At 43.5% G+C, this 27,125-nt stretch overlaps 1 protein-coding gene across 4 annotated transcripts in view; it reads right to left on the bottom strand.

Moving 5' to 3' along the window:
* prkcz (protein kinase C, zeta) overlaps positions 1 to 27,125 on the bottom strand; it is a 101,979-nt gene that overhangs the window by 23,005 nt on the left and 51,849 nt on the right. For all 4 annotated transcript variants that reach the window (XM_085444724.1, XM_085444721.1, XM_085444722.1 and 1 more), the window contains 10 exons: positions 25,560 to 25,645; positions 14,979 to 15,110; positions 13,489 to 13,579; positions 12,527 to 12,579; positions 12,203 to 12,397; positions 8,588 to 8,685; positions 6,096 to 6,182; positions 3,423 to 3,558; positions 3,220 to 3,307; positions 2,669 to 2,788 (listed from right to left, as the gene is read on the bottom strand). In XM_085444724.1, coding sequence (XP_085300850.1) covers positions 2,669 to 2,788; positions 3,220 to 3,307; positions 3,423 to 3,558; positions 6,096 to 6,182; positions 8,588 to 8,685; positions 12,203 to 12,397; positions 12,527 to 12,579; positions 13,489 to 13,579; positions 14,979 to 15,110; positions 25,560 to 25,645 — 1,086 coding nt within the window. The remainder of the gene's footprint in view (positions 1 to 2,668; positions 2,789 to 3,219; positions 3,308 to 3,422; positions 3,559 to 6,095; positions 6,183 to 8,587; positions 8,686 to 12,202; positions 12,398 to 12,526; positions 12,580 to 13,488; positions 13,580 to 14,978; positions 15,111 to 25,559; positions 25,646 to 27,125) is intronic.

Raw genomic sequence — 27,125 nt, 5'->3', positions numbered from 1 at the left:
CAGAATCAAACTTCTGGGAAAATGTTCAATTGCTCCCAGTAACATATCAGAGACACAACAGAGAGATAATCAGTGTTGTTCACCTCATCTGTCAGTGCTCATAATGTTGTGCCTGATTGATCTCTCTGTCACTGTGTTTACATATTAATAATCTTTTAATCTTGGCAGCCGACCTGCTTCAAACATGGACGTGTTTACTTGGTTTTGTTTCTTCAGACAGAAACTGTTGTTATATCATGAAGGTAAACTACATCATTTATCACTTTATATATATATATATATATATATATATTTTTTTTTTTTTTTTTTTTTTTTTTTTTTATTTATTGTTGCTATCCTGTTGGTATACACAGTTGTCTTTCTGAAGCCAGTCTTAAACCATGACGCCTCCTTTCAGTGTAAAGGAGAAAGCCCAGTAAATTCTCTCTGTTGTCTGCGTTGGTTCTGCTGAAAAAATTTCAGATATTGCTAGAAAACAGTGAGTTGAGACGGCTGATGAATGCCAGCTGGAGCCAAACTGACATGGGGGGTGGCTGCCATTGGCCAGTTTTAACAGACAGATAGTCTGCTGTATTAGCCCATTTTATTTTCACTTCAGCTTTAAAAGTACAGAGCAAGCTTTACGTTACACGTGTCTGAGGTTTAGATTTAACCATTACATTCAGTTCTTGTACATGTTAGCTGTGAATACAGCCTTGTGGCTGATTCCTGAATCAAATGTTTCTGAGTGTCTAAAGCTCCAGGGTTAGCATGAGGTGCACAGATACCCAGAGTAAGGCCTGGCTCAGTCTAGCTCGGCGGCATATGGCTGGGAGCTCCTATAGTGAAGGGTTGGTTTCCATTGGCAGGCATTGATCCAGGAACCTGCTGCTGTACCGGTAAGGCCGCCAGGAGGACGGTGACAGATGCTAGCTGTGGTGCCGCACTATGCTCCTTTGACACAATGTGTAGTATGGAGGAATTTCTGTCACAGAGGACAGTCTGGGTGGCTTCGTGCTATGTAAAGAGACCATATGGCTCGAGGAAACACATGCAAGTAGAAGTTCCTGACGTTTCTCTATTATAAACATGTGATCACACCAAGGTTATTTTCTGCTGACTTCTACTTCTTCTACTTGTCACTGAGTTTAAGATCTGGGACACTGTAAAGATCTGCTAAAACTCCACCATGATGAAGCACTCTGCTCTGTCTGCATGCGAAGATTAATGACCAGACTGACTGTGGATCGCTTCATTACGCACAAAAGTTTAAGTCGTGCACAGTTCAGTAACAAGCAGTGGGTATTCTGAGTGCTGTCATTGTGTGTACTTCAGTTCTACTAATGAGCACTGCAAACATGCTGCAGGCCATGAAGAAGAGTGAAAGCAGCAACGTGATGCTGAGAATGTGAGCAGGTACCAGTGTGAGGAACAGGTTTACGATGTAGTGAGATATATATATATAAATATATACACATATACATATATATGTAAAATGAGGACTCACACGTCTGAAAACGTGCAAAGAACTTGTTGTTTACTCTGTCGGGAATGTGTGTTTGCTACAGCTTTACTGCACTGCTGGATGATGACACTGTGATGTATAGAAGAATGTCGCTCTCTGAATGCTAATCCTTTTGTTCCGCTTGGAAAGGCTGAATTTGTGCATCCTTATCCTTATAGGAAGAGAAATGCAATCAGGTGTGAGCATCGGAGGGAAGTAACTAACACCTCTTCAAGAGATAAAAATCACAACCTGAAACACTGTAAATAAGATTATGATGGATGGAAGATTACTTTAACATGAATGCAGTTCTATCATTTGCATCTAAACTGCATGAAAACATGTCTGACTGCAGCTTCTCTTGGTGTTTTGTGTGTGCTGCACTGGTTTTGATTTGTTACCCAGTGCCAGTTTGAGCACAGCTTGATAGAAACATATAGATCTTCTTCCCCCACACAGTTTCAGTTAGAAATGATTTAGAACGGAGTTTAACGGACGTCAAAACAAAAAGCTGCAGATTTAGACTCAAACTGTAAATGACTGTGAGCAGCTACAGGAGGAAGCTCTCGTGTGCCCTGACTTTTACCAATGAACAGGATGTGCACCTTACTCATTTTCTTCTAACAGATGATGAGATCTTCATTTTCAGATAAAACTGCACCCCCGCTCGTTTTGTTTCATGACGCTTTAAAAGTAACCGCCGTCCATCAGATTTACACCTCCTGATTATGACACAGCGTGTTAGCAAACATGCTCATGAACCTCTACAGTAGCCTCAGTGTGATTGCACACGTTGTGTAAGGGGCGTGGTCTCCGGCCTGCGTCAGTGGAGGAAGCCACGGAGAGAGCCGGCTACGACACAGCGGCGAACATAAGAGGAGAGCTGGAACCACAACAATGGCTCTCTGTGTGGGTCGTTCACACACATCAGTGCACATGTTTGCAGCAGGGCATCAATCCTGTTCATTTCACTATATTATAATATTCAAACTCACCCAGCCCTTTTTTATTTTGGAGTCATTAAGTCGAAAGAATTCAAAAAGCCAAAGTGCAGATTAGATTTCCTCGACCTGTAAAAGCTCCCTGTAATCTGTAGACTGAGTCATTATTGATGATGATCAGTGATATCTCCTTAAACAACAGGCTTGAGTCTAACAGTCAGTATTGATCATTGGTCTGGCTCACCCTGAAAGAGGTACTCCTCTGTGTTCATGTCAGGATTGTCAGTGATGATGTCGAACGGGGACCTTCCAGCCATCATCTCAAACATCAGCACGCCCAAAGCCCACCAGTCCACGCTGAAGCCTGGGATGAACATGACATCACATTCAGACTGGATGTGACATGTGATCAATAAGCTACAAACCAGAGCTGAGAACAGAGGTCAGGTCTCTGTGGTGTTTGGTACACTACATGGCTCCGCACATGTACAGACACACAACACGACATACTGCAGTGTGGACAGGCTGACACACGGCTAACGTTAGAAAGAGATTTAAAGACACACAGAAAATGTCACACATGCAGGAATTACTGCTGTATCATATACATACATATATGTTTTTATGATGTTACTTAATAAGGTAGCACAGGAGCACATTTGGACCAATTAAACACATTCACATGTATAACATGAAATGTTGTTAGGCAGCACATATTAGTTTGTAATGGTCTGTGAATGGCTTGATTTAGTAGGACTGTCAAAGTGTAACCCTTTACACTGCTCCTGTACTCACCATAGTCTTCTCCTCTCAGGATCTCAGGTGCTATGTAGTTTGGAGTGCCACAGAAAGTACTGGTGGTATCACCTGGTCTGATCCCCTCCTAAGAAGTAGAAGACAGCAGCGTTTGGAGAGATCAACAAGAGCGCGCTAGACCTTCCAGTCAATACTGACCTAATGCATTATTGATAATGCTACAGCTGCCCGCACTCTGTTACCTTGCACATGCCGTAGTCTGTGAGCTTGATGTGTCCCTCGTGGTCCAAGAGCACGTTGTCCAGCTTCAGATCACGGTAGATGATGCCCTTTTCATGTAGGAAGTTCAAAGCGATGCAGATTTCAGCAGCATAGAATCTGTGACGAGATGAGAGGTGAACATTTCCACTCGCACATGAGAACATGTTCAAATCCTTCCTGCACAGCTGCATGGATTTAGTGACAACGCAAATCGATGTTTACAGACCGTGACTAAGAGTGACTCGTCTCAATCGTTCAGAATCGTTCTCCAGCATCTGCTTGTGATGCTGTCGAGCGTTTGTGTTACATTTACAGAAGCTACCCGTGAACCACGGGGTTGGAGGGCGCATGTAAACGCTCTCCAAAGCCTGATAGCATCCACACATTTACTTTACAAAAATAAGAGACGCAGCAGGAAGGTTGTTAGATTTCTAACCTGTGTGTGTTTTGGGGCCAGGTCAATGCAAAACGGCCCTCAGTGCACTAATGCCTGCGGTGCTATATCTAACCTGACTAAATGACTGTTTCTCTTCCTGTTTCTGATTAGTTGTTGGGATTTTTATTGTTCTCCTTTTTTCTTATAATGTAGGAATTGTGAAGATTTGGCCTTGAAGACACAAACACTCATTAGTTTTGGTTGAAACTTTAAAAAGCTGAAAGACCAACAAAAGTCCAGCAGGTTCAAATCTGCAGCAGGCAGTGTTCACCTCTGCAGAAATGTAAGACATGTCCTCCCAACAGCTGTGCACGTCAGTGGGACTCAGCATCTGCTGCAGGACTCTTTGTTTGTCTTATAGAACTAATGAAAACTGGTTTTTATAGCTCTGGCTAAATGTTGGTGTCATGCTCCAAACAGAGCCTGGGACAGATAAGTACAGTTTACAGTTCCCAGAGAAGGACGTCCCCACGTGGCCTCTGTCCTCGTTCCTTGCATATAATTTACTCAGCTGCTGCCAGAGTTCTTAGAAATCTAAAGAAGCCATCGATAACACCTCCAGCCGTGTTACAGTGGGCTTTGTAAACACTACTGTTTACTACTGATAGCTGTCACTGGGTGAGAGGACACCCTGGACTGGGACGTAACTGAATTTGTGCGTCACATTTGCAAAGTGTGTGTGCGTTTCATGTATCTCCAGCTGTGTGTACATGAAGGCCCACTTCACAGGTGTAGTTTATTCCCTGTCAGACGGAGGTCTGTCAGTACCATCACTCCTCTCTGAGGCCACGGCTCCTAACAGGTCAGCATGTGTCAAAGCACCTGCAATACTCTGATACGCTTTGACTCCTGGGTCCACACAAAGTAACAGACATTAAAGAGACCATGTTCCTCGTGCCAAACATTTCTTCTTCTACTATGGCTATTGTTATGACAGCTAGTCTATAAAGCCTTTGTAGTTTGGGCCATCATTAGATGTACTTGGAGTGCTTCTTCGGTGAGTCAGTCAAATGTTTTCTCTCCATGTGTAGGTTGTGTGTATTCTGTCTCTAGGAGATAAGCCTTCATTAAACCTGACAAGCCTCTCGCTGTCTGCTGCTTTAAATCTGTGAAACACTGAGGCAAAAGACTGCAGTGGAGAAATCCCACGTCGCTCCCCCACATTTTCACGGTGACAGCCTCCATTGTACGCTGTTGTTTCTTTGTTGCCATCAGACTGATGGAAGCTATGGCCTATCAGCAGCACAATCCCCTGCCCACCAGCCCGCCTCCCCCACGGCGTGGGGGAATGTGGCAGGGCTCTCTCTCTAAGAGCGCTGCTCATGAATATGTACCATCATTATGAGTAACTAACATGCTGCTTTGCATATATACAGCCACTGCCTCCACAATCCAGATTGCATGAGCTGATAGGGGTCCAACGGTGCCTCTGTAAATTACACAGCCTTTGATCCGCTATTTATCAGAGACGCAGCTGGAGCGCCCCGCGAGTAGACAGCCACAATGAATTATGGGTGCTCATTATATTTTAAAAGGAGGGTAAAAGTGTTGAGACCTGTTAAAGCATCCTATGAAGCATATCTTAAAACATATGTGTTTAAAAGAAGACACACCCAGTATGAATCTGTAGACCGTCCTGAAAACCGCTGATCTGGTGTGGTTCAGGCATGCAGCTCCTACCTGAGGGCTCTGACGTCTAATACTCACAACACTTTTCACAAAAACAGCTGAACATGAGTCTGCCCGCTCTGCACAGCCGTGCGTTGAACCGGCCCAATGCTGCACGTACACATGGCTGTATCGCCAGAGCAGCCCTCATGATTTCCTGCGTGTAAACTGAGGCTACGTGAAAATATAGGTTATGCTGTCCCTGAACTTGCTCCGCTCCAGGGATGCAGATACAATGGTTTGACCCTTCTGGAAGTCGTTTACCCCAAAATTGTTCACAATTGTACAAATGGGTTTTCTGTGTCATGTCAGTGTAACCAAAATCAAGTGTACCCACTTCAGTGTCATCCTGCTATCACAGAGGCCTCATTTACCACCTCAGACTGAATCAGCTGCTGCTCAGTCTTCATTCAAACATGCGACCTGTTCATAATGCACATGTGGGAGTACACCTAAACATCATGTACCCTCTAAAGATTCTCACATTGTGGACAGGGACCATATTTTATGTGGATAATGCCTGGAAGCTGGCGTACATCTGGAGGTTTACCTTGCGTGCTCTTCCGGGAGCTTCCTTTGTCGTTGCATATGAAACATCAAATCCCCACCGTTCACATACTCGATCACTAGAAATAACCTGGAAACAGAGCGAGAACATTTATGAACAGACGTTACATCAAATACTCTCAATATGAACGTTATGCAAATTTTAAAAAAGAGCATTTCTTGCTGGTCTTCATTATATCAAAAGAAAACATGCACCTTGACTCAAAAGCCCCGTTTGATGTTATTTAATCAATAATAAAATATTATTGTATTATGATAGTATTATGGTAGTATTGTGATAGTATTAAGGTAGTATTGTGATAGTATTAAGGTAGTATTGTGACAGTATTAAGGTAGTATTAAGGTAGTATTGTGATAGTATTAAGGTAGTATTGTGACAGTAGTATGGTAGAATTGTGACAGTAGTATGGTAGTATTGTGATAGTATTAAGGTAGTATTAAGGTAGTATTGTGATAGTATTAAGGTAGTATTGTGACAGTAGTATGGTAGTATTGTGACAGTAGTATGGTAGAATTGTGACAGTATTAAGGTAGTATTGTGATAGTATTAAGGTAGTATTGTGATAGTATTAAGGTAGTATTGTGACAGTAGTATGGTAGTATTGTGACAGTAGTATGGTAGAATTGTGACAGTATTAAGGTAGTATTGTGACAGTATTAAGGTAGTATTGTGATAGTATTAAGGTAGTATCGTGATAGTATTAAGATGCTGGAAATACGACGTGGGTGGATCCTGACATAAACTTTTCACAAATGGGAGTCGAGCGATTGAAGCGACTGAAATGTGAGCCAATAATAAGAGGGAGTAGAAAACACATTAGTGGGTTGCCTAGGCAACCGAAGCCTGGGCTATCCTCTGGTGACCAACTGTCGATTAAAGCAATGCACAACGAGTGAATCTCTTCATATGTGCACGAGGTTTAGAGGTGAGACACAAACGACCTGAGCAGTTCCACAGCATGTGCATGTTACATCGTAACCACGTGTTTCCAGCACAGCCACTCTTCACCTGGCTGCCTGTCTTTTCCTCCTCTTCCCCACCGAAAAATTCATGATGGAGAGTCACTGTGGAGGAAATATAGTACAGCTGCAGGTGGTGCCTGGAGGGGTGTTGCTCCACAAAGGAGACTATGCGGAAATGGTTGGATGAGCAAGTCATTCAGCTTCGTTTATGTAATAACACCTAAAGTGTTATTAAGATGATACTGTGGAGGACAAATGTGACACTGCATGTTGTATGCATGTCTTTATCCTGTCTTCCTTCTCTCACCCCAACCAATCACAGCAGATGGCCCTGCCCCTCCCTGAGCCTAGTTCTGCCGGAGGTTTCTTCCTGTTAAAAGGGAGTTTTTCCTTCCCACTGTCGCCAAAGTGCTTGCTCATAGGGGGTCATGTGATTGTTGGGTTTTTCTCTGTATGTATTATTGTAGGATCTACCTTACAATATAAAGCACCTTGAGGCAACTGTTGTTGTGATGTATACATAAATTGAATGTATGAAAATGTCCTTATATAGATTTTGAACTTTTGGGGAAGTTGTCAGTGTTTATTACAAATCATAACAAAAACAATAGTAAAGTAAAAAAAAGTTCAGCTGTTTGATGTGTCAGCTGTTGGTCACGTGATCTTTATGAAGGGCTGTTATGGGTGCAGCCCTGCTGGGTTCAGCACTGTTTGAGGAAAACAGTAAAGTCCTGAGTGTGAACAGTACCTTTAGTCCTCACATCATGAACAGGTTTTAATAGATCTGCAGAACCATTGAATGGAGCACATTACAAATCTGAGCCGTGGTTATTTCCCAACTACAACAATGACCTCACTGTGAAAACACACCGCAATGTCTAATCTCTTTCAATTCAGTAAATTTAGACACACAATGTAAACCTAGTGACACAAACTACAACTCATTTGAACTTTGACCTCGGTGCATGATGGAGCTCCAGGGCTGCCTTGAGCTGGACGCTGCACAGATCACACAGAGTTGAATCAGTGTCAGAGTGCAGCGGCATTGTTGCTGTGACACAACCCTAACGACCCACAACATTGTGCTTTCTTACTAAACACTGAGGCCCAGAAAGCAGTTTGAAGAGTTCACTACGCAAAGTTAAAAAAGGGAGGAGCTTCTGGAAAACTGTCAACCTGTCTTCAGATACGTGTGGAGCTACTCAGGAACAGCCTTCATCTGTTTGTCAGGTCGCCTGAATCTGTGCTTTGTTTTAAACAACGGCTCAAAGCTCATTTTTATACTTCACAGCCGTGAGCCACAGTTTACAGCTAATGTGCGCATGTAGGAAGACGTACGACTAAATATGTGTCTGTATGCTGGAACATATACTTTGAATCTGTGTGTTAATATGAAGTTAGACGTTAAGCTTACTTCAGCAGACTGAGGTAAGAACGGGCCATCGTCAAAGGAGTATTTAGTGAAAAGCACTGTACCCGACAGCGCTCACAGTGTCAGCTTTATCCTCTTACCGACTTTCTGTCTGGAAACAGGAGTGGAGGCCGACTAAGAAGGGATTGGTCGAGGCCTGCTCAAAAACATGCTTCTCTGTCTGCACCCAGTCAATATCCTGCAGAGATGAGACAGACACAGCATGAGACAGATAATGTGGGAACAATCGGTTTGTCAGTAGGCTTTCTCAGACAGATCGATGGAGATACATCAGGTCACTGGTGTCACTGGTTTGAACAGCCCTCACACACAGAATGGGAGATTAATGGAGTGCAAGCCATGAACTCGGGAAACAGAAGAGCTCTCTATTGTCCTTTAACACGATGGCAGGTTTAAGGCACTTGAACCACAGTGGCTTACATTCACTTCCCAAAGTCCATCTTTTATCTACAGTTTGTAATTTTGGACTAAAATACTGCCAATAGTAAGTGACGTTATTACAGGTATGCAATCTACAGTGTTTGCTGCAAAATTTGACATTATTTTGTGACATCAGCATCTCATCGTATCCAACCCTTTATACTGAATCGCCTTTCTAAATCAGGTGTCACAAAATAACAGCTGAAAGCACTCCAACTCCCAGAAGTCCTTCAGAGTACCCAGGATGTCATGGATGCTGCTCAGTGCTTTGCCTGCAGCGAGGACTCTGAATCTGGAGTTAAAGCATCATTAAACTGTGATCAGGTGTGTGTACACTGTGCCGTGATACAAAATTCCTTTTGGTCAAGTCATTACTGCATCCAGCCATTATTATTATTATTATTATTATTATGCAAAATAAGTCATAGTAACACGTCTGACATTTCAGACTATTTGACTCTCAGTGGAATCACCTTCCTGCTGTCCGTGGATTGTTGTTTGTACAGAAAGTGAAACTTTGTCATGGAATAAAACGTGTCCATGTGGGACAACGTGAGCTGGTCAGATGATGGACGATGCTGTAGTTATAGGACGCTGGTCCTCAGCCTATATGTTGAGCAATATTGCCATCTAGTGGACTTTCATCACACAACCACAGCACAGTCAGTAGGCTTTCTGTATTCAGGCCTATCTCACCTCCTTACCAATCTCTCTCTCTGTCTTTCTTTTAACATATGTTTCAGCTACGATGTTCTAGGACTACCTGATGACTTTTGAGGCAGAGAAGTCACAGAGTCTAAAGAACGTGATCAGAGTCTGTTAACTTAAGCTAAGCTTTGAGTTATCAGACCAGCAAGCCAGACGAGTCGAGAGCAAGAAGTGAAATCAGAGTAACACAGAAAACAGAGCTGACTCAAAGTATTTCAAAGTCACTGAGTCTTATTGTATCCACAATCCACCCACAGAAGTCACGTGTTGTTTCTAAGGTTATGATCAGTCCTGGAGGACAGGGAGCTGTCAGTACTGCTAACGTACCATGCAGACAGACTGTGTCAGAGACACTTTCAAAGAAAGCTGCAGGTGTGGGCATCACTCGTGGAAAACGAAACGACACTTTGGCTCTTGTAATGCTTCTGTTTCTATGAATATAACATGTTTTTGCCTGTGGAACATTATTTATGCAGACTTCATGTTCATCTGGTTATTCATCCCTGCAAAGAGGATGTTATACCCGGATTTCATCTGCTGCTTTCAGTCACCCACTCACTTCTTCCTCCTCAGCAGCTCTGTGCCACCTCCACTCCAAATTTCCCCTTCTTTGTTCCATTTCCTTCCAGTGTCTGGCTCAGTTCCATTCCCTTCCTTTAGCCAATCCCGATTCTCATATTTTCATACCTCCCCACTGTTTCCTCGTCACCCTTCACTTCCAACTTTTACCCTCCACTCTCCTCTGAATATTGACCTGTTACATAGTCTAGTGCTCCTAAATCTCTCCAGAGCCCTGCTGTCTCCATGCAAGGTCAAAACAATGAAACAGACAGCGTGCAAAACCAGCTGCCCTCTGAGTATTCGAGAAAATATAAACAGAAGTATTGAAAATTCCCCACATTCTCAATGAAATGTGTCCTGCTGTCCACCACTGGTCCAGTTCAACCCTACATGTAAGACAGAAAAAAGCGGTCCGTGGCTGGGATGTGCCAACATCACAGATCCTGACATCATCTGTGTATGTGGACTTCAGTGGAAATCACTGGGTGCTGAAGCTGCTGTTTACACACTTTTATACAAGAATTTACTAATGTCTACCAAATCTGTTCCAAAGCATTTCAAAAGGAAAACAGCAACAGCTGTCCCCACGTAGGCTGATTTATAGAGTTATATCCCCTCCTGAAGGCAAACATTACACTTCTCAGTCTTTGTGCTTAGAAATCTTTGAAACCTTCAGTGTTTAATGTTTGTAGTTTTCCTTCTCTTGTTTTTCTTTTACGCTTGCAGCTGTGGTGGTTAATGTTTTCAGTCAGTTGTTCTGGACTGTTACAACACAATGAAGATGGATGAAGCCTCCAGGTCTGAAAACTCACAGCAGTATAAATCCTGCATTCTCTCCAATGTCCAGCAGGGGGTGCATTGCCTGTTGTAAAACTAACTAACCCTAATTTCCTTCGGGATTAATAAAGTATTCTGATTCTGAATAGTACAGAAGTCAGTGAGAAACACTAACTCTGATGTTTTCAATCACTAACTCAGTCTTCTGTATAACACACGGTGGTCACATTGTAAATTCAGGCCTGTCAGTGGGATGCTGCACAAGAAACCTATTGTTGTAAAGCATATATTTTATACTTATTTGATCCTCTACAATAAACCGAGGATTCAGGCTCTCACAGACCAGCTGTGCGCTACATATAATACAACTACTGTTTACAAAGCACACCTGTCCACAGAAACCCATGGGAAGACCAACAAATGTCAACCAATGTCAGCCTCCTTAAGGCTGGAATGCAGCTGGATAGGGTAGTAGTAAGACTACACACCTTTGGAGCAGGAGTCGCAAGTTTGATTTCCACCCAGTATCCAGGAAGGGTCCTGGCTAGACCCCCCATGCTAAAACCAGGCCTAAACTTGTTAATGATCTAAAGGCAGCTGGCACCACAGTCACCAAGAACACCACTGGTAACACAACACACAGCCATGAACTGAAGTCCTGCAGCAAAGTCAACCTTCAGAAGAAGGCACGTGTCATCTTACATTTGTCAGTGAAGATCTCAATGATTCAGAGAAAGCTCAGGAGAGAATGCTGCGGACAGATGAAACAAAGAAATGAGGTTTTTGGCATCAACCCACCCTGCGGTGTTTTGGAGGGAAGAGAAGTGCTGAGTATGAACCAAAGAACACCAACCCCACCCTCAAGCACACAGGTGGAAATATTATGCTTTGGATGAAGCCGTGACCTCCACTGGACACTCAGGACGGGTCATGGATGGGTCTTCTAACAACAAAGAAGTGTCTAAAGGAAACACGCACTAAGGTCATGTATTGGCTTAGCCAGATTCCAGACATTAATTCTTAATTAAAAACCTGTGGAGGGAGGTGAAGCTTCACGCTGCCAAGCGGCAGGATTTCGAGAGTTTCTATAGAGAGGAGTGTGCTAAAATCCCTCCTGACATGTGTGCAAACCTGGTGACCAGCTACAAGAAACCTATTACTGCTAATGAGTACTCATGTGGTTCTAGGGGTTTAAGTACTACAGTCAGAGTTTCTCCGGGTGCTCTCACCTCGTCGTCATGGACCAGCTCCTTTTTCACCACCTTCATGGCGTACATCTGCTCGTTCTTCTTTAGCCGCACCAGCAGAACTTTGGCATAGCTGCCTCGTCCTATTACTCGAATCAGGTCAAAGTCAGCCAGCCCGAGAGCCAGTCCCTGGGATATCTTAATGCCATCGATGCCATCAACTACTGCTTTGATATCCTACAGGGGCAGAGGTCAGAATAGCATCAATAGCATAGTTTATGTAGAAGAATGATCACACAGTCATTTTCAAAGGGAATGGGCAGCTTTTACATTATCAGCGTATTATCCTTAATGAGTCGGTCTTACCTCTGTCTCGTCTTCTGCTTTATTCACTGCACAGTTGTGTGGTAAAAACGGTACTGCAAAACACAGATCCACACCAAACTATGACCATCTGGAGACTGTCGCAAATGCTTTCTTTCCCTCAACCAGCAGAGGGAGGCAGAGCACACAAAATAAAGACCCCTGTTCTTACCAAACTAGGCTAATCCACAAGGGGCCCCAGAGCATCTCATGGGCACAAGTTTACACATAAGCATCTCAGAGTTACATAAGTGATGACAGCGAATGAGAAGTCAAGAGACCAGGCCCACTGGTCCAAGCAGCCACTCTGGTACTCATTTCTTTGGGGACTCGTAAAATGACAGCGGGGGCCACTGAGGGCTCCTCAGTTATAAATTGTACAAGTAGCTGTCGTTTAAGGAAACACTAAAGAAACTGGTGTAGTGGCGCACATCTCTGTAGAGAACAGCACTCTTCTTTATTTTTTATTCACTCTCAAATTTAAAAGAGTTTGTGTACTTTCAAAGAGATGTTGTCACCCTGTTTATCCACAGATATCACAGTTACTCTGAGACAAACTCAAATGCATTCTTATGCTAAATATTTGTAGTCATTTCAAACAAAATTACACTCTATTGTATTTTATTGTAACATTTCTTAGGGCCCACCCAACGGTCAGTTCACCGCCTACGAAGGACCACAGAAGACATCAGAAAGTGTGAAAAGTGTTAAATGTCCTATGTGTTAGAGTCCAAACAGTCCAGGACATGAATGCAGTCAGACTGGGACATGTAGTCCACAGTTTCTAGACGTGCATGGACTGGGTTTGGATGCTGTGTCCAGGATCCCGTCATGCTCTCTGCTGACTTATGTCTCATAAAAATGCAGAGTTTCCCTTTTTCATCTGGATCTCAAAGAAACCTGCACTCATACAACGATTAGCTTTCTTAGGTAACTCAGTGGCATATAAAAGAAATGCATCTTACTCCCATCTGTGTCCTCTGTGTCATCCAGTGGAAGGTCCACCTCGGCACTCTGGGCATCTGAAGGGGGCTTCTGTGATGGCATGACTGGATCCTGAAGAAAAGATTTCAGATATTCACCTGCATTTCTTTGCAACATGCCCTATCAGATATCCCGTCATGGCTGTGCAGTCCTGGACGAGTGGATGATGGCTCATGTTTACGCTCAGGGCGAGGTCTGTATTTCAGCTCATGGGCAGAAATGTTGCTGCTCTAATGAAGTGTGGGGGTTTCTCCAGAAAAGGGATTTAATCTTATCCAGGAAAAAAGGCAGTGAAGATAGCAGCACAGTCGCGGAGCACATACTCCATTGACTGCATTGATTTTCTGCTCAGGATTTGGGTGATTGGGGTCAAAATTTTGGATCTTTCTGTTTGGCCAGAAGCTTGCATAGCGCTCTAATGGATTGACTACGTGGAGCACACTGGTCTGTGGTCACGCCGTCCTTGTTTTGTATCAGTTAGGATATCACTATATTGCTGGTCTTTGAAGAAAGACTTGTTTGAAAGACTAGCTTGTTGTTTCTCAGCTGTTTCAAAACCATTTTAATTCCTTTTTATAAACTGCTTCACTGATAAGATAAGACATCACTACTTGATCTTTGAATCTCATGTAAAGCAGCACACACACCAAACACAAGTACATTTTAAAGACATTTGTGACAAACTGTTCTGCTGTGTTTTGTTGTTGCACCTGTGCAGAACCTGTGTGGTTCCACTTGATGCTGAGGCCTGAAAGGTGCTACTGTGACGCAAGATTAGCACAGTATGCTGAGCCCAAAGCAAGAGGTTTCAGTTTCACTCACTTTATTTACACTGAGAGCTGACTGACTCAGAATGACTCCGGGTAATGAATTAACCCTGAGAGAGTCAAACTTCAGTTTAACATATAGAGTTTGAGAGCTCTAACATATTAACCTGATACTTAAAACAACTACTTGTTACACTGTTTCCAGCGTTGGTCTGACACTGTGTTCACTCTGATGGGAAAGGAGATTGAATGTTCCCAAATAGTGCAATCTGATTGGTTGGGAGGGACTTTGATGCAGTAGCTGTTCAACAATCCCTGCCATGGCCTCCACCTTAATGTTTGACAACAGCTTGAGAACATAATTAGTCCCATCAGTAACACTGACTAGCTAACTTTTGCTCTACATTATTAGCCTACTGCTAACAAACTAAAGAGATTAAACAACAGGGCCAGTGTAACAGCTGCTCTCTATCCACCTATGACCAAAGAAGGGTCAATCACTGAGTGCACCTAAGGTTAAAGATTATTCTTTGCATGTCCACAGTTTACACACACCCCTCACTGATATGAGTGTCATGGTAATTTTGGGCTTTTGATGGTTTCTTTGAACGGTTCTTTGTCCAGGGAGGGAAAAAGCTTTCACAATGATCCATGCAGACAACAGGAGCCTCTGTGCAATTTAATGGGCATAATCACATACTCACCATAAGCCTTTGGCAGGTCTGAGGGATGAGTCTGTGACAGCGCTTATGGACCAGCAGTTTGCAGGTGATACACTTGTAGCCCTGACTGCCCAGCCCCCATATCCTGTCACTACAGTGGGCACAGTAGGCTTTCTGTAAGACAAAAACATGCACCCTTTTTAGCAGAACATATATGTCAAAGTCAAACTTTGCCACTACAGGACGGACAATGAGACTCTTCATCGTTTAAATGAGGAGTCTGATTTTCATAGTTAGCCTTTATGGCTGAATAGCACAAACACAGCTGCAAACATCCACGTTTGTAATCAGTATTTATTTTAATACAATTATTATCACGACAGAATAAATACACATCGTTCATTTATAACAGAGAAAATCAAAAGACATTTTCAACAATAGAACTCTGTCTTCATAAACAACAAGACGGAGACTGTGCTGTCTGCTCGTTCACACTACAAATAAAATGTGACAGCAAACGCGCTCTAGTGTGAATGCTCAAAGCGGCCCGCATTGGTAAAAGATGTCACACAGAACGCGCTCTGTTTACACCCAGACCAACAGTATTGTTTGACTGATGGCCCACTTGTTTTGGACTTTACGTTTCCCAATTTTACTTTAAGTTATAAAGTTATTTTGTTATTTACATATGGCCTAATAATCATCCTTATTGCTGTTTTAGAGAGGAGCAGTGCTTCAAAGGATAGTTGCAGATTTCTGTCAGAATCTGCAGATTATACAATACAAATTAAATGTTCACGTTTCTCCAACGTTGTCTTCCCAACAGTTTCACCGGATGGCCAGGAAGCGTTCACGATATCTTCTCCAGCGCTGATAATTGCAGTCTGTCTTGTGTCGGTGACGTAAAAGACCGATTTAATGCGACATGACCGTTCAAACAGCAGTCGCTTTCTGAAACATCAGATATGTATCGGATTCAGCACCACATACGAAAGTGACCCAGATCGGATTTGAAAATATCGGATGTGTGCTGTTCACACTGTCATACCATGATCGGATATGGGTCGCATAGGGTCAAAAAAAGTCGAATTTGATGCGCTTTTTCCTGCAGTGTGAACGTAGCCTTAGACATGTCATCACCGCCAACCCAGGAGGGTGATGACATCACACCTTTTTATGGCTGAGGTGTAAAAACTGCAGTTTGTGTTTATTCCTGTTTGTCTAATGTTAATATTTGTTTGATAATCTGAAACATGGAAGTGTGACAACATGTATCTAATACTAATGTTTCAAATGCTGCGTGTGTGAGTGTGTGAGAAAAAGGTGATTGACAATGGAAGAGAGACAGACCATCATAACACTTATAAATGTCGGTCTGTCCTACAGAGAAACTGCAAAGAAAGTCAAGGTGTCAGTGAGTCCAGTTTCCTTCAGCATCCAAAGGCTCAGAAACAAACTGACAGGAAGAGGTCTGCAGACCCAAAGACACGACTCAATCAGAGGACAAGTTTCTGAGAGTTAACAGCTGTGTGATAGGCGGCTCACAGGACAACAGCTTCAAGCAGCTTAATAGTGGTCGTCGTAAGAAAGTCTCAGTTTCAGCTGTGAAGAGAAGACTTTGAGCTTCAGGTTTGACAGGACGAGTTGCAGCAAGAAAGCCAGACGTCAGAATAAGACAAAGAGGCTTGGCTGGGCTGTGAAACACCACCATTGGACTACTGAAGACTGGAAGAAGGTATTATGGACTGATGGATCAACATTTGAAATCTTGTGTTCATCACACAGGATCTTTGTGGTCGAGTAGGTAAAGGATGGTTCCACAGTGTGTGGTGTCAACCGTCAAACATGGAAGAGGAAGTGTGATGGTCTGGGGCTGTTTGCTGGATCCAGGGTCGGTGACTTGTACAGAGTGAGAGGCTCCCTGAACCAAAACACATACCACAGCATTGTGCAGCACCATGCAGGACCCTCTGGTATGAGCCTAGTTGGTCAAGGCTTCATCCTACAGCAACATAAAGACCCAAAACATAGATCCAAGCTGTGCCAGAACTACCTCAGGAACAAAGAACAAGGTGATGAGCTTGAAAACATGGAGTCCAGCACAGTCTCCAGACTTAAACCCCATCGAGCTGGTTTGAACTGGACAGAAGAGTGAAAGCAAAGCAACCTACAAGGTCCACGTTTATGGGAACTTCTGCTACAGATATGGGAGAATATTTGATTTCTATTGTAGAAAGAAGCCACGACTGTCTTCAGCTGTTATATCTGCCAAAGAAGGCTACTCTGATGGGTTAAATTTAGAATACACTTTGGTCTATAAACTGATTCCATGATTTCTTTTTTAACTCCAATTACTTATTTGTGCTATGCTTTCATTTCAGAGTTCAATGAGACAATAAACTGCATCACTTTCAATAAAAAACTGGAAAATTTTGGGTTTTCTTAAACTTTTGAGCGGTAGTGTGTATTTTTAAGTGGTTGGATATTTTATATATTTACTAATTACCATGATTTTTAAAATGATAATTATAGTATCTTCTTTTTGCTTTCACGAGTTAATGTGAGTTAATGTTTCTATGGTTTGTTCTGGTAGGAGGTGCTTAAGCATGGTGTTGGTCCAATGCTGGACTGCTGGCTAGTCACCATTAGCCATGGAGTTAGCCCCGAGTTTTATTTCAGCCGAGTTCCTGTAGGGTCACAGACACTACTTCATGCTGAAAATATGGATTTGTAATGTTATTAATACGATAGATTTCTAACTGGACTGCACAACCTCAGCCTCACCCTTTATGTACGTGTCTCTAACTCAGACTCGTCCTTCCTCCTCGTGTCCTCGGCCAGGCCAAGGCTTATTGTAAGTTTACTCTGTTACATGACTTGGTGTGGAGTCCTTTCTGTGTAGTTGTACCAAAGCTGCTCGGTGTCTCTGGGCAGGCTGTCACCAAACCGTCTCCCTGGGAAGTGAACACTTGAGATGCAGAGTGTGTGCTCGGCTGTACTGACATCATTGTAAAGAACAAAGTCCCAGTCAGTACTCTATTACCATGGAAATGCTTCAGCAAAGACTTCAAGTCCTTTTCCTCGAACACTAAACAGAGTTAAAGCGCAAACTTTCACCCACACCCAGCCTGACAGCGATGTAAATCTAAGCTTCGGGTTCTTTTTAGGATTTTTTTGGATGATACAAACACCAACATGAGAATAATCACAGGTACAGATGCACCTGTACGCTGACTGGATATCAGCCCTTGACTGACATCAGCATAAAAATACCAAAAAAACTGACCCATATTTACACTGGTTAAATGATTAAATATTACATGGCCATGATGAGTGTACGTACACGTCTGTACATGATAATACACGCAGTCTCCTTGAGACAGAACAGTGAAACACTGTAAAACTGACTAAAGTTGCTCTAGTTTCTCTGGTGCATCAGAACGGCTCACCCCAAACGCTGTCCCTGACTTAGCTGGATCTCACTGCTCTGCGCTGCTGCAGAGCACATACATGTGGCTGTACGGGGAACCCTGCAGTGTCAGGCTCCAGGACATTAGAGGACAGTAAGTGGTGTATTAGTGCACACCACTCTTCTCCAACATACTGACTCTGCAAACCACACCTTGGCCTCTGCCACTGTTAATGTGATGATCAGCAATGTTTATGATGACTCGTGTGTATTCTTGTCATCTACGTGGCAGCATTTGGTGTTTCCAAGACTCAGAGAGGTCACCAGCTTTTAAGAACATGTAATAAACCAGTCAGAATAAGCTGGGATAGAAACCAGCACAGGGGAGAAGCATCTCTCAGAGCTGTGCTTGTCACGTGGAGGTCCAGAGTCCTGCAGCTGCCTGCAGCTTCAGATTAAGGAGCAGAAGGCGCTTTATCGATTGATCCCAGCAGGCAGTGGTACAGATCGTGCGAGTGCCCGCACACTGACGGGCCTAATATTGCTGAGAAATGATGTGCTGTCTGCTTTGCTTTTAAGAAAACTCATCAGAGCAAAATAACTGATAACACCTGCACAGAATCAGGCCGTTACAACAGCAAACCATCATTTACAGAATATAATGTGCCCCAGAAACCACCATCCTTACTACTGTACTGAACTCCAGCATGGTACAGTTACAGGATGCCACGTGTGCAAACAGTCCAGTCAGAAAGTTTCCTCACTACTAAACACTCCAAAACTGTTAGAGGTATTATAACAAAGAGGAAGTGATTGGGAATGACAGCAACTCAGCGACAGTGATATGGCACGTAAAACCACAGAGTGGGGTCCAAGGATGCAGAGGTCGTGACCTTCATATTAGCTGAAGAACAGCTTCATGGCTGAGCAGCTCCATCCAAGCCTTACACCACCGAGCTCAAAGCAAAGCCTCACATGCATTTCAGCTGGCAGAAGCACAGAGTAACAAATGGGAACTGGTCTGATTCTTACAAAACACTTTTCTACTCTCCCAGAGAGCTCAAAGCACCTCAATACAACATGCTACATTCACCCATCCACTTCCTTCTATGGCTTTAAGTGCTTACTAACCCAAGGGAGACAGGACTCGAACCCCCAACCTCCGATCACTGTATGACCTGCTCTACCTCCTGAGCTACTTCTCCATCTGGCAATTCGATGGGTGAATATGAGTTTGACGGTTGCCATGAGAACGGTGCTGATCTGACTACATGTGCCAGGTTTTAGGTTTGGTGTAGGAGGTATTTTCGTGTGGGGTTGTGTGTCAGCAGTTTCCTTTAAAGAAATGCTTCAGCATACCAAGACATCTGGGACGACTTCATGTTTCCAACTTCGTGGGAACAGTTTGGGGATGGCCTCTAAGACTGCACACCAGTGCACAAAGCAGCTCCATAAAGACATGACTGAGCTGACTGGCCTGCACAGAGTCGTGACCTCAACCCAAGATCTCATCCACCTTTGGGATGAATCAGAGCAGCGACTGCGAGACACTCGTGTGTGCTGTGTCTGACCGCACAGATTCTGGAAGAACACTCAAAAATCCCATAAACACTCCAAAAGCTTCAACATTCCCAGATGAGATGAAACTGTTATAGCTGCCAAGGTTGGGCCACCATCATATATGAAACCCTATGGATTAACAATGGGGTGTGACTCAAGTTCATATGCATGTGAAGGCAGATGAGTGAATACATGTGGCAAACCTGTGTCTGCCTGAAAATGGCTTTGTTTTAAGCCCAGTGCCCAACACCTGCAGGTCCTGTATATGGATGCTGTTCACTGAGGATACAAAGGTCAACCATGAACAACTCTCTGTCCCACTCCTCATTACGCCCAGTGTAACTGACGTCACTGTGGGAAAAAGACCAGGCTAGAAAGCTAAAGATACAATATAATATACTTCATCTGATTCGGTTTACACATCTGTAACCAGCAGTCACAAACATGCTCCTCTCACGTTTGAGCTAGCATGTTTTGTGTTTGCTTGTGTGGATTTTGTTCCATGAGAGGACGCTGTCAGTCATCCTCCAACGCCGTCCTCATCACATGGGAAACAGGAGCTAAAGACAGCCCACGATGTCAGAGGGGAGAGAGCCAGAGAGCAGCTTTGCCTCTGAAAACATCAGACGGAGAGGGAGGGACGCAGATGTAAGGAGAGAGAGTGAGAGAAAGGAGGAGAAATTTGGCCTACTTCTCCTCAGCTCTTATTTATATCCTGAGGACAACACAGTAACCAACCAGAATCCTGGGAGCTGGCATAGCAACAGTCACACAAGTCCCAGTCTGAGAGCCAGCTGTTTAACAATTCAGGCGCCTGCTGTTATGAATTCATGAAGGAAACAGCAGGAACATCTCCTGACTTGATGTACATTTCCTAATGTGCCCCAATCTATAAATCTAAATATCTATACACAACACTCCTTACATGCCACAGCTGCACAGTCTTTGTATGCTAAATTAGTTAAATGCCTGATTAATATGCACCACAAAGCCCATGAAGGTTCAGTAAAACTAGGAATGTGAAGCTGTGTGTCTCACTGCCTCGTGTGTTGGAAGCCATGACAAGCCGAGCTCACAGAACTGCTCAGGCTGATGCTTTCAATATGCTGTCCAATCAAACTGATTTACCACATGTGGAAAAGACTTGAGTGGTGACAAGCAGTGGGCAGCTGGTGAATACATGTGTGCAGCGTAATGTTTGGCTTCTAATAAAGGTTTAATCGTGTCACCGTGGCAGGATGGGTATTACCTGTAAGAGCTGTGGAGTCACTGAAAGCATTTTAGATTAAAGCTGTGATAGAAGTAAACGTGACTTGGTGTAGTGTGGGTTCTGTATGTTCCCATCTTCACAGCTGTGTGGGTTCTCTGGGGGTACACCAGCTTCCTCTCACAGTGAAAGACACACATGTCAGGTTAACTGGTCATTGTGACACTGGCTGTCGTGAAGAATGGGAGCACGGCTGCTGCTCGCCTACCTAAGGTGGAACCACCTCTGGTCCAGTGATGGGGGGAATGGATCGAGAGATTTGTGCCAGGAATCTGATGAAACCACCTGTACACTATCCCACCCACCTGATTGTGCCTCTCAGTCTACATCCTACCAGCTTTTATCTTACATCCTGGAATTCTGTCCTGGATGGTCTCTGGAAGACCTCTGCACCATATCCCCACTATCACCACCATGGAAACCAGTGAGCTTTTATACACCACTGCCACAGTAATGCCAGAAGCACTTGAGTATAAGATAAAGCTAGAAATGCAGGCAGATGACACCCCCTGTGGAGAAAAGATCGCTGTCAGGCTGTTAGCAGCTGAGTGTTCAGCTGTGGTGAACACTGGGCTATCTTGGAGAAAGTTCAGCAGGATTACGACAGGAAACGACCGTGGATGGAATATTTCCTCCCACGTCACTCTGCCATGGTGGTAGATGTGAGGGGTTTAGGGGAGTGTTCCACATCTGCTTTTCATTCTATGCAGCCAGGCAGGAGACCTGTCTCTGCTCATCCTCTCCTAAACCAGTGGTAGTTGTGCAGTGTCAAATTCATTTACAGTTCTTAGAGTTTGTTTTGTTTTGAGTTTGTTTGTTCTGTCTCTGTGGTGAGTCTGGGTCCCAGGGTTTAGATCCCGTCGTACTGTTTCTACTTCCCTGTGTCAGCACGCTGTGTTCCTCATCTGTTGTTCCTAGTCTGTTACCTACGGGGTTTCCTCAGTGTATTCCTGGAATTCCCAGTGTTTCCCTTGGATGTTGAACTTTGTTTTGCCACTGTTTTGGATATAAAGGTTCTGCCAAGTTTGCCTCACAAATTTACACTTGGGCCCATTTTTTGGTAAATGGTAAAGGGACCGGGTCTTACACAGCGCTTTTCTACTCTGAGCACTCAAAGCACTTTATACAACTTGTTCATTCACCCAATCACATCCATTCACACAAGCACTTGTCTGGGTTTTCAGTGCTACCTAACTAACATTCATACACGTTCACACTCCGATACTCAGACACACTCGGTATAGTATCTTGCCAAAGGATATTTGGCATGCAGACTGGAGCAGACTGGGATCGAACCCGCTCTACTACCTGAGCTACAGCCACCCCGTGCTTTCATGAGGTGCTTTCACACCTTCATGAAAGCACCGCCAAATTAATTCAATAAATATCCTGTCTAAATATAAAATCTAAATCGTGGATATTCACTTTTAAAAAAGATGGGTTGTTCTTGTTCTATATTATACCTAACTATCAGAGCTGCTCAGTGAGTGGGTCATCAGAGGTGTGCAGGTATCTGCACATAGGCAGTAAGGGCTGGGTGCATCTCCCCGCCTCCTCAGCAGTTCCTATTAGGGTAAGATGCATTAGTCCCGGAGACTCTGGGCAACTGGTCCTGTTAAAGCTTCTGTACACTGTGTAGCAAGTCCTACACCTTTATGTCATTCTTAGGACCTCAGTGCAAATATTAAAGGTCCTGAATGGGAACATAATCAACATAATCAAGGCAGGGATTACACTTTCTCCTACATATTTGGTATTTTAAGATGAAAACTGGTCTTATTTGTATAGGCAGCAGTGAAACTGTACACGACAGCAGCATGAAGCGAACAGCAGCTCTCTCACTGTGACGATAGTTGTTGTATGTCACTATTAGAGATGGCACGATACCACTTTTTTATGTCCGATACCGATATCATAAATTTGGATATCTGCCAATACCGATATGAATCCGATATAGTGTTTTTTAATCAACAAAACTGTTTTTTAAATATCTTGCTGCATTTTGTATAAGTTCATACTCAAGTTTAAAACAACAACTACACTAAAGCTATTCTGTTATACCTGTATGCAAAAAAAAATATTTCATAGTTCAGCAATACTGATCAATCTAATAAACTTAAACCTACACCATCCTCCCTATTCTGGTATTTTAAAGAGTACTTAGCATAAATATTAAGCAACCTAACTAATAGGGTTCCAACTCCCAGCAACAACAAAATTAAATAAATAAAAAATAGGGAACCACCCCTCACGCTCCACCTCATGATGCTTAATCGACGTAATCAACCTTAATTTGATGCAGTGTGAAAAAAAATGCACAGAAATCAATTATTTTTCAAGAAATATTAAATAGATTCAACATCTTTCTTCAACAGAATTGCAGACTGCACAGATGGTACCTTCCCAAAGGAAAAAGTACTATAGCTTACTAGGGTATATATATTAGACTTAATAGTTACTATATACAATAATGGACTTCTATTCATTTTACATCAAATTAAAACTTTGGGTGTCAGATAATTATTTATTAAAAGCTTGACATTTTAAATGAGAATAAGAAAGAAAAGTATGTCTTTGTGCCCCCTTTTCCCTGTTAATGCCCTATCGGCCCCCCTGGCTAAACTTTGCTAGATCCGCCCCTGCACAGTTACCAGCCGTCAGCTACGTAGAAAAAGATCCTCGAGTAGAAAGTAATATTAAATACATTCTAACAACAGCTGATCAAGCTTAAACGTGCTGCTGTTGTTCAGCCACTGGTTTCCTCTTTCTGGTGCAAAGTGGGCCAAAAGCAAACTAGAGACACGGACTCGCGACAGAAAAGCCGATCAGCTGATCGTTAAGCAGTTTCATGATTGAAGTAGCAGCAGGAGAGGCAGTCGCTCCATATATCGTTTGTTAAGCTTAACGCAGGAATGCTTTACATACATTCAGAGATGGATTTACACACTTGCTTTACTTCTCTCGGGATAACTTTGTTTGAGATGAAATGCCGGGTTGCTAGCAAAGCTCCAAATGCTATCCAGACCACCGACAGGTCCCGCATGCCACAGCCGCTCTATCACGTGATGCATACTGCTCCAAGTGCTAACGTTCTGAGGTGAGTTACGGCGTGTTGCAAGTTTTGTGAGGTGCTTTCGTGATATTTAATGGATCGGATTACATTTTTTATTTTTCTCCGATATCCGATCCAGTAATTTAGGTCAGTATCGGACCGATACCGATACGTAATATCGGATCGGTCCATCTCTAGTCACTATAGTGTATACCTGCATACAGTTTATTTCTTCATTGAATAAGGCAGAGTGCATCAGTAATACTAACCCCGAGAGCCATAGTGCTGAGCCAGCACGCTGCCTGCACTCAGCTTATCCACTTTCTGGTCCGCACATTAAGACCATCTCACTCCAAGCTGGATTACAAACCAGGAAAACAAGCACACAGCTCTGTCTGTGAAACTGTGTGCACTGATTGGAGGGCGTTTACATTTCCATGATCATGGGCATATTGTCCTGACACAGGAACACCAAATATCATCCTCTAAACCACAGGGCTGGCCTCATTCATCATCATGTTCGCTGAGGCAACATCAAATGGAAAACTATCCCACACAGAGACACCCACTTGTTTCCAGGTCTGAGCTGAGATGAGGGAACCAGCCACAACGAGGACACCGTGAATTATGCACCAGTGTTCAAACAGCTTAGCTGTGAGGTGACTGGGTTACCTGTCATCATTTAAATGCAGGATGTTTATGACACAAACATACCAGTGTAACACACTAAATCATGATATTTATAAATAATTACCACAAAGTAACAGTTTCCCCAACTAAACCTTTTATTTTCACAGTAATAGACAGTCCAGGTCAGAGCCTATATTCACCCTCCTGACACGTCGCTCAGCAGCATCTTGCACTAACACCACTAACTTCAGTAGTTAGCGGTCCTTACTGTGTCTGCTTCAGCTAGGTGCTGTCATTCAGGTGTGTACGTCACACCCTGTAACGCTCAGGGTTAAACACACCTGAACACAGCCTGACCCGTCTGGACGCTCTTTGGACACATGAGGCCAAAAATACAGCAGCACAAACACCAGTGTCAGTATTTGGTGACTAAAACAATCTAATATACTTTTTTCAGACAAGGCAAAGCTGCTAACGGATGCTCTACCAGCTGCAACTACACACACACATCTGTCGCCTCTTACTTGCTTCATATGTTGCAAGTCCAGACTGGCACAGGGCAGATGTTCATACGCACGGCTACAGCAACGGTTAACATTATATATCTCCAGTGGCTCAAATGACCCTGAGCGAGGCAGAGTGCAGCCGTTACCCAGTGTTCTCCTCAGGTGCCAGTGAGCATTAGTAAGACCTGAGGACACTCACCCTGTTAAAGCGTTTGGCCTGGAAGAGATGTCCGTTCACTCGGTAGAGCTTCCTCCATCTTCTGGCCCCCCGTCGGTAGATCGATTCTAGGAGAGAGAGGAAACGGTTGTAGAGCTGTAGCATGATGAGGGACTAATTGAGAGAGGGATGGAGGGGGAGCTAAGATAAAAGAAAAAAGTGATACAATCAGGTAAAAAGTGAGGTAAAGGTCCAGGTTTCATGCACAACATCAGAGTTTGAGCGAGGGGGGAAGATCAGCGTCGGGTTTCTCTACAGCAGTAAAAGCTCACACTGCTCTGCCTTCTCCACGCCCTCCCTCACCACTCTTCAATCTCCTCCCTTCATGTTTCTCCCTCAGCGCCTCCATCACTGCTTGTTTTACCCGATGAATAAACTCATCAGTACCTTATAATTCCTTTTATTCAGACGACACTGTGACGGTGAAGCTATTTATAACAGGACCGTGCAGTCAGCTAAAAATAAACTGCTGCTTCATTTAGATGTGTGAGAGCTGCTGCTGTTGGAAACAATATTTAACATTATTACAAAGGCTTTCCTGGGCTCATCAATAGTGTGACCGTCTGAAACAATCCTATCAGACACACTGTCATTAATATTATCAGGCTCATTGAATGGAATGAAGAAGCACTATAAAGACTTCTGTTTGTGTTTATTCTCTGCAGGATTATTTCATCACATTGCTGTCATGTGTGCTTCCATCCTCACACAATGCTGCTTTGTCAGATGTTGCCTCACCTACTGCACACAAAGGTGTTGATGGCTTAATACAGAGAAACTCTTCTGGTATCCAAACTGGAGAACAACAACAACAACAACAAGTCCTCACATTTGTAATCAAACCGACCTGCTAACATTTCCAACATAATGCATGAAGCTGAGTCGTGTGGGCAGTTTTCTTATAACATCAACAATACTAAATCCTCTAAACTATGAAAGAATAAAAAAGAAACGTTACAACCAGTTATAAAAGCCCTGTTTATCAGTGCGGTCTCCTACAACCCGAATCCTCTCTGATACACTCACTCAAACCAACACTGTTGATACTGTATGAAAGAGGACTCCAACCCCCAAACATGAAACCGTATTATTGGCCACCACAGACTGCTACTATACCAGCCACCGCAGTGAGAGGGGTTATATGCATATAGCAGCTATGGGTGAGAAGCACCGAGTAGCTCACTGCAATAACAGTAATAATAGAAGACAGCTACAGCACAGTGGGAACAACAGTATGGAGCCAGCCCTGGGAGAACAGAGCAGAAGTGGACTGGTTAATGCACAGTCACCAATGACAGACGGACCTGCTGAGCTGAGGATGAAGATTGTGGTGAGACTCAGGTAAGACCCCAACAAAGAGCACAAAGTCCTCGTGCAGATACTTGCATATGTTGCCTCACAGATCACTCCTAGTACCAGGTGTCCATGAGTGTGGCTCTAGAAGCTGCCAAACACAGGCTCACAGCTCCGGCCAAGAGAATAAATCACCTGTTCTCCAAAGACCCATCCAGGCTGCACCATCATCCAACAAGGGAATAATAGCAGAGT

The sequence above is a fragment of the Copadichromis virginalis genome, linkage group LG20 (genome assembly GCF_057382275.1).
Source record: "Copadichromis virginalis isolate Kocher_CV1m ecotype Utaka linkage group LG20, C_Virginalis_male_GT1.1, whole genome shotgun sequence".
NCBI lineage: Eukaryota > Metazoa > Chordata > Actinopteri > Cichliformes > Cichlidae > Copadichromis > Copadichromis virginalis.
Note: the sequence above shows the minus strand (reverse complement) of the source record. Positions and strands in the feature narration are given on the sequence as shown.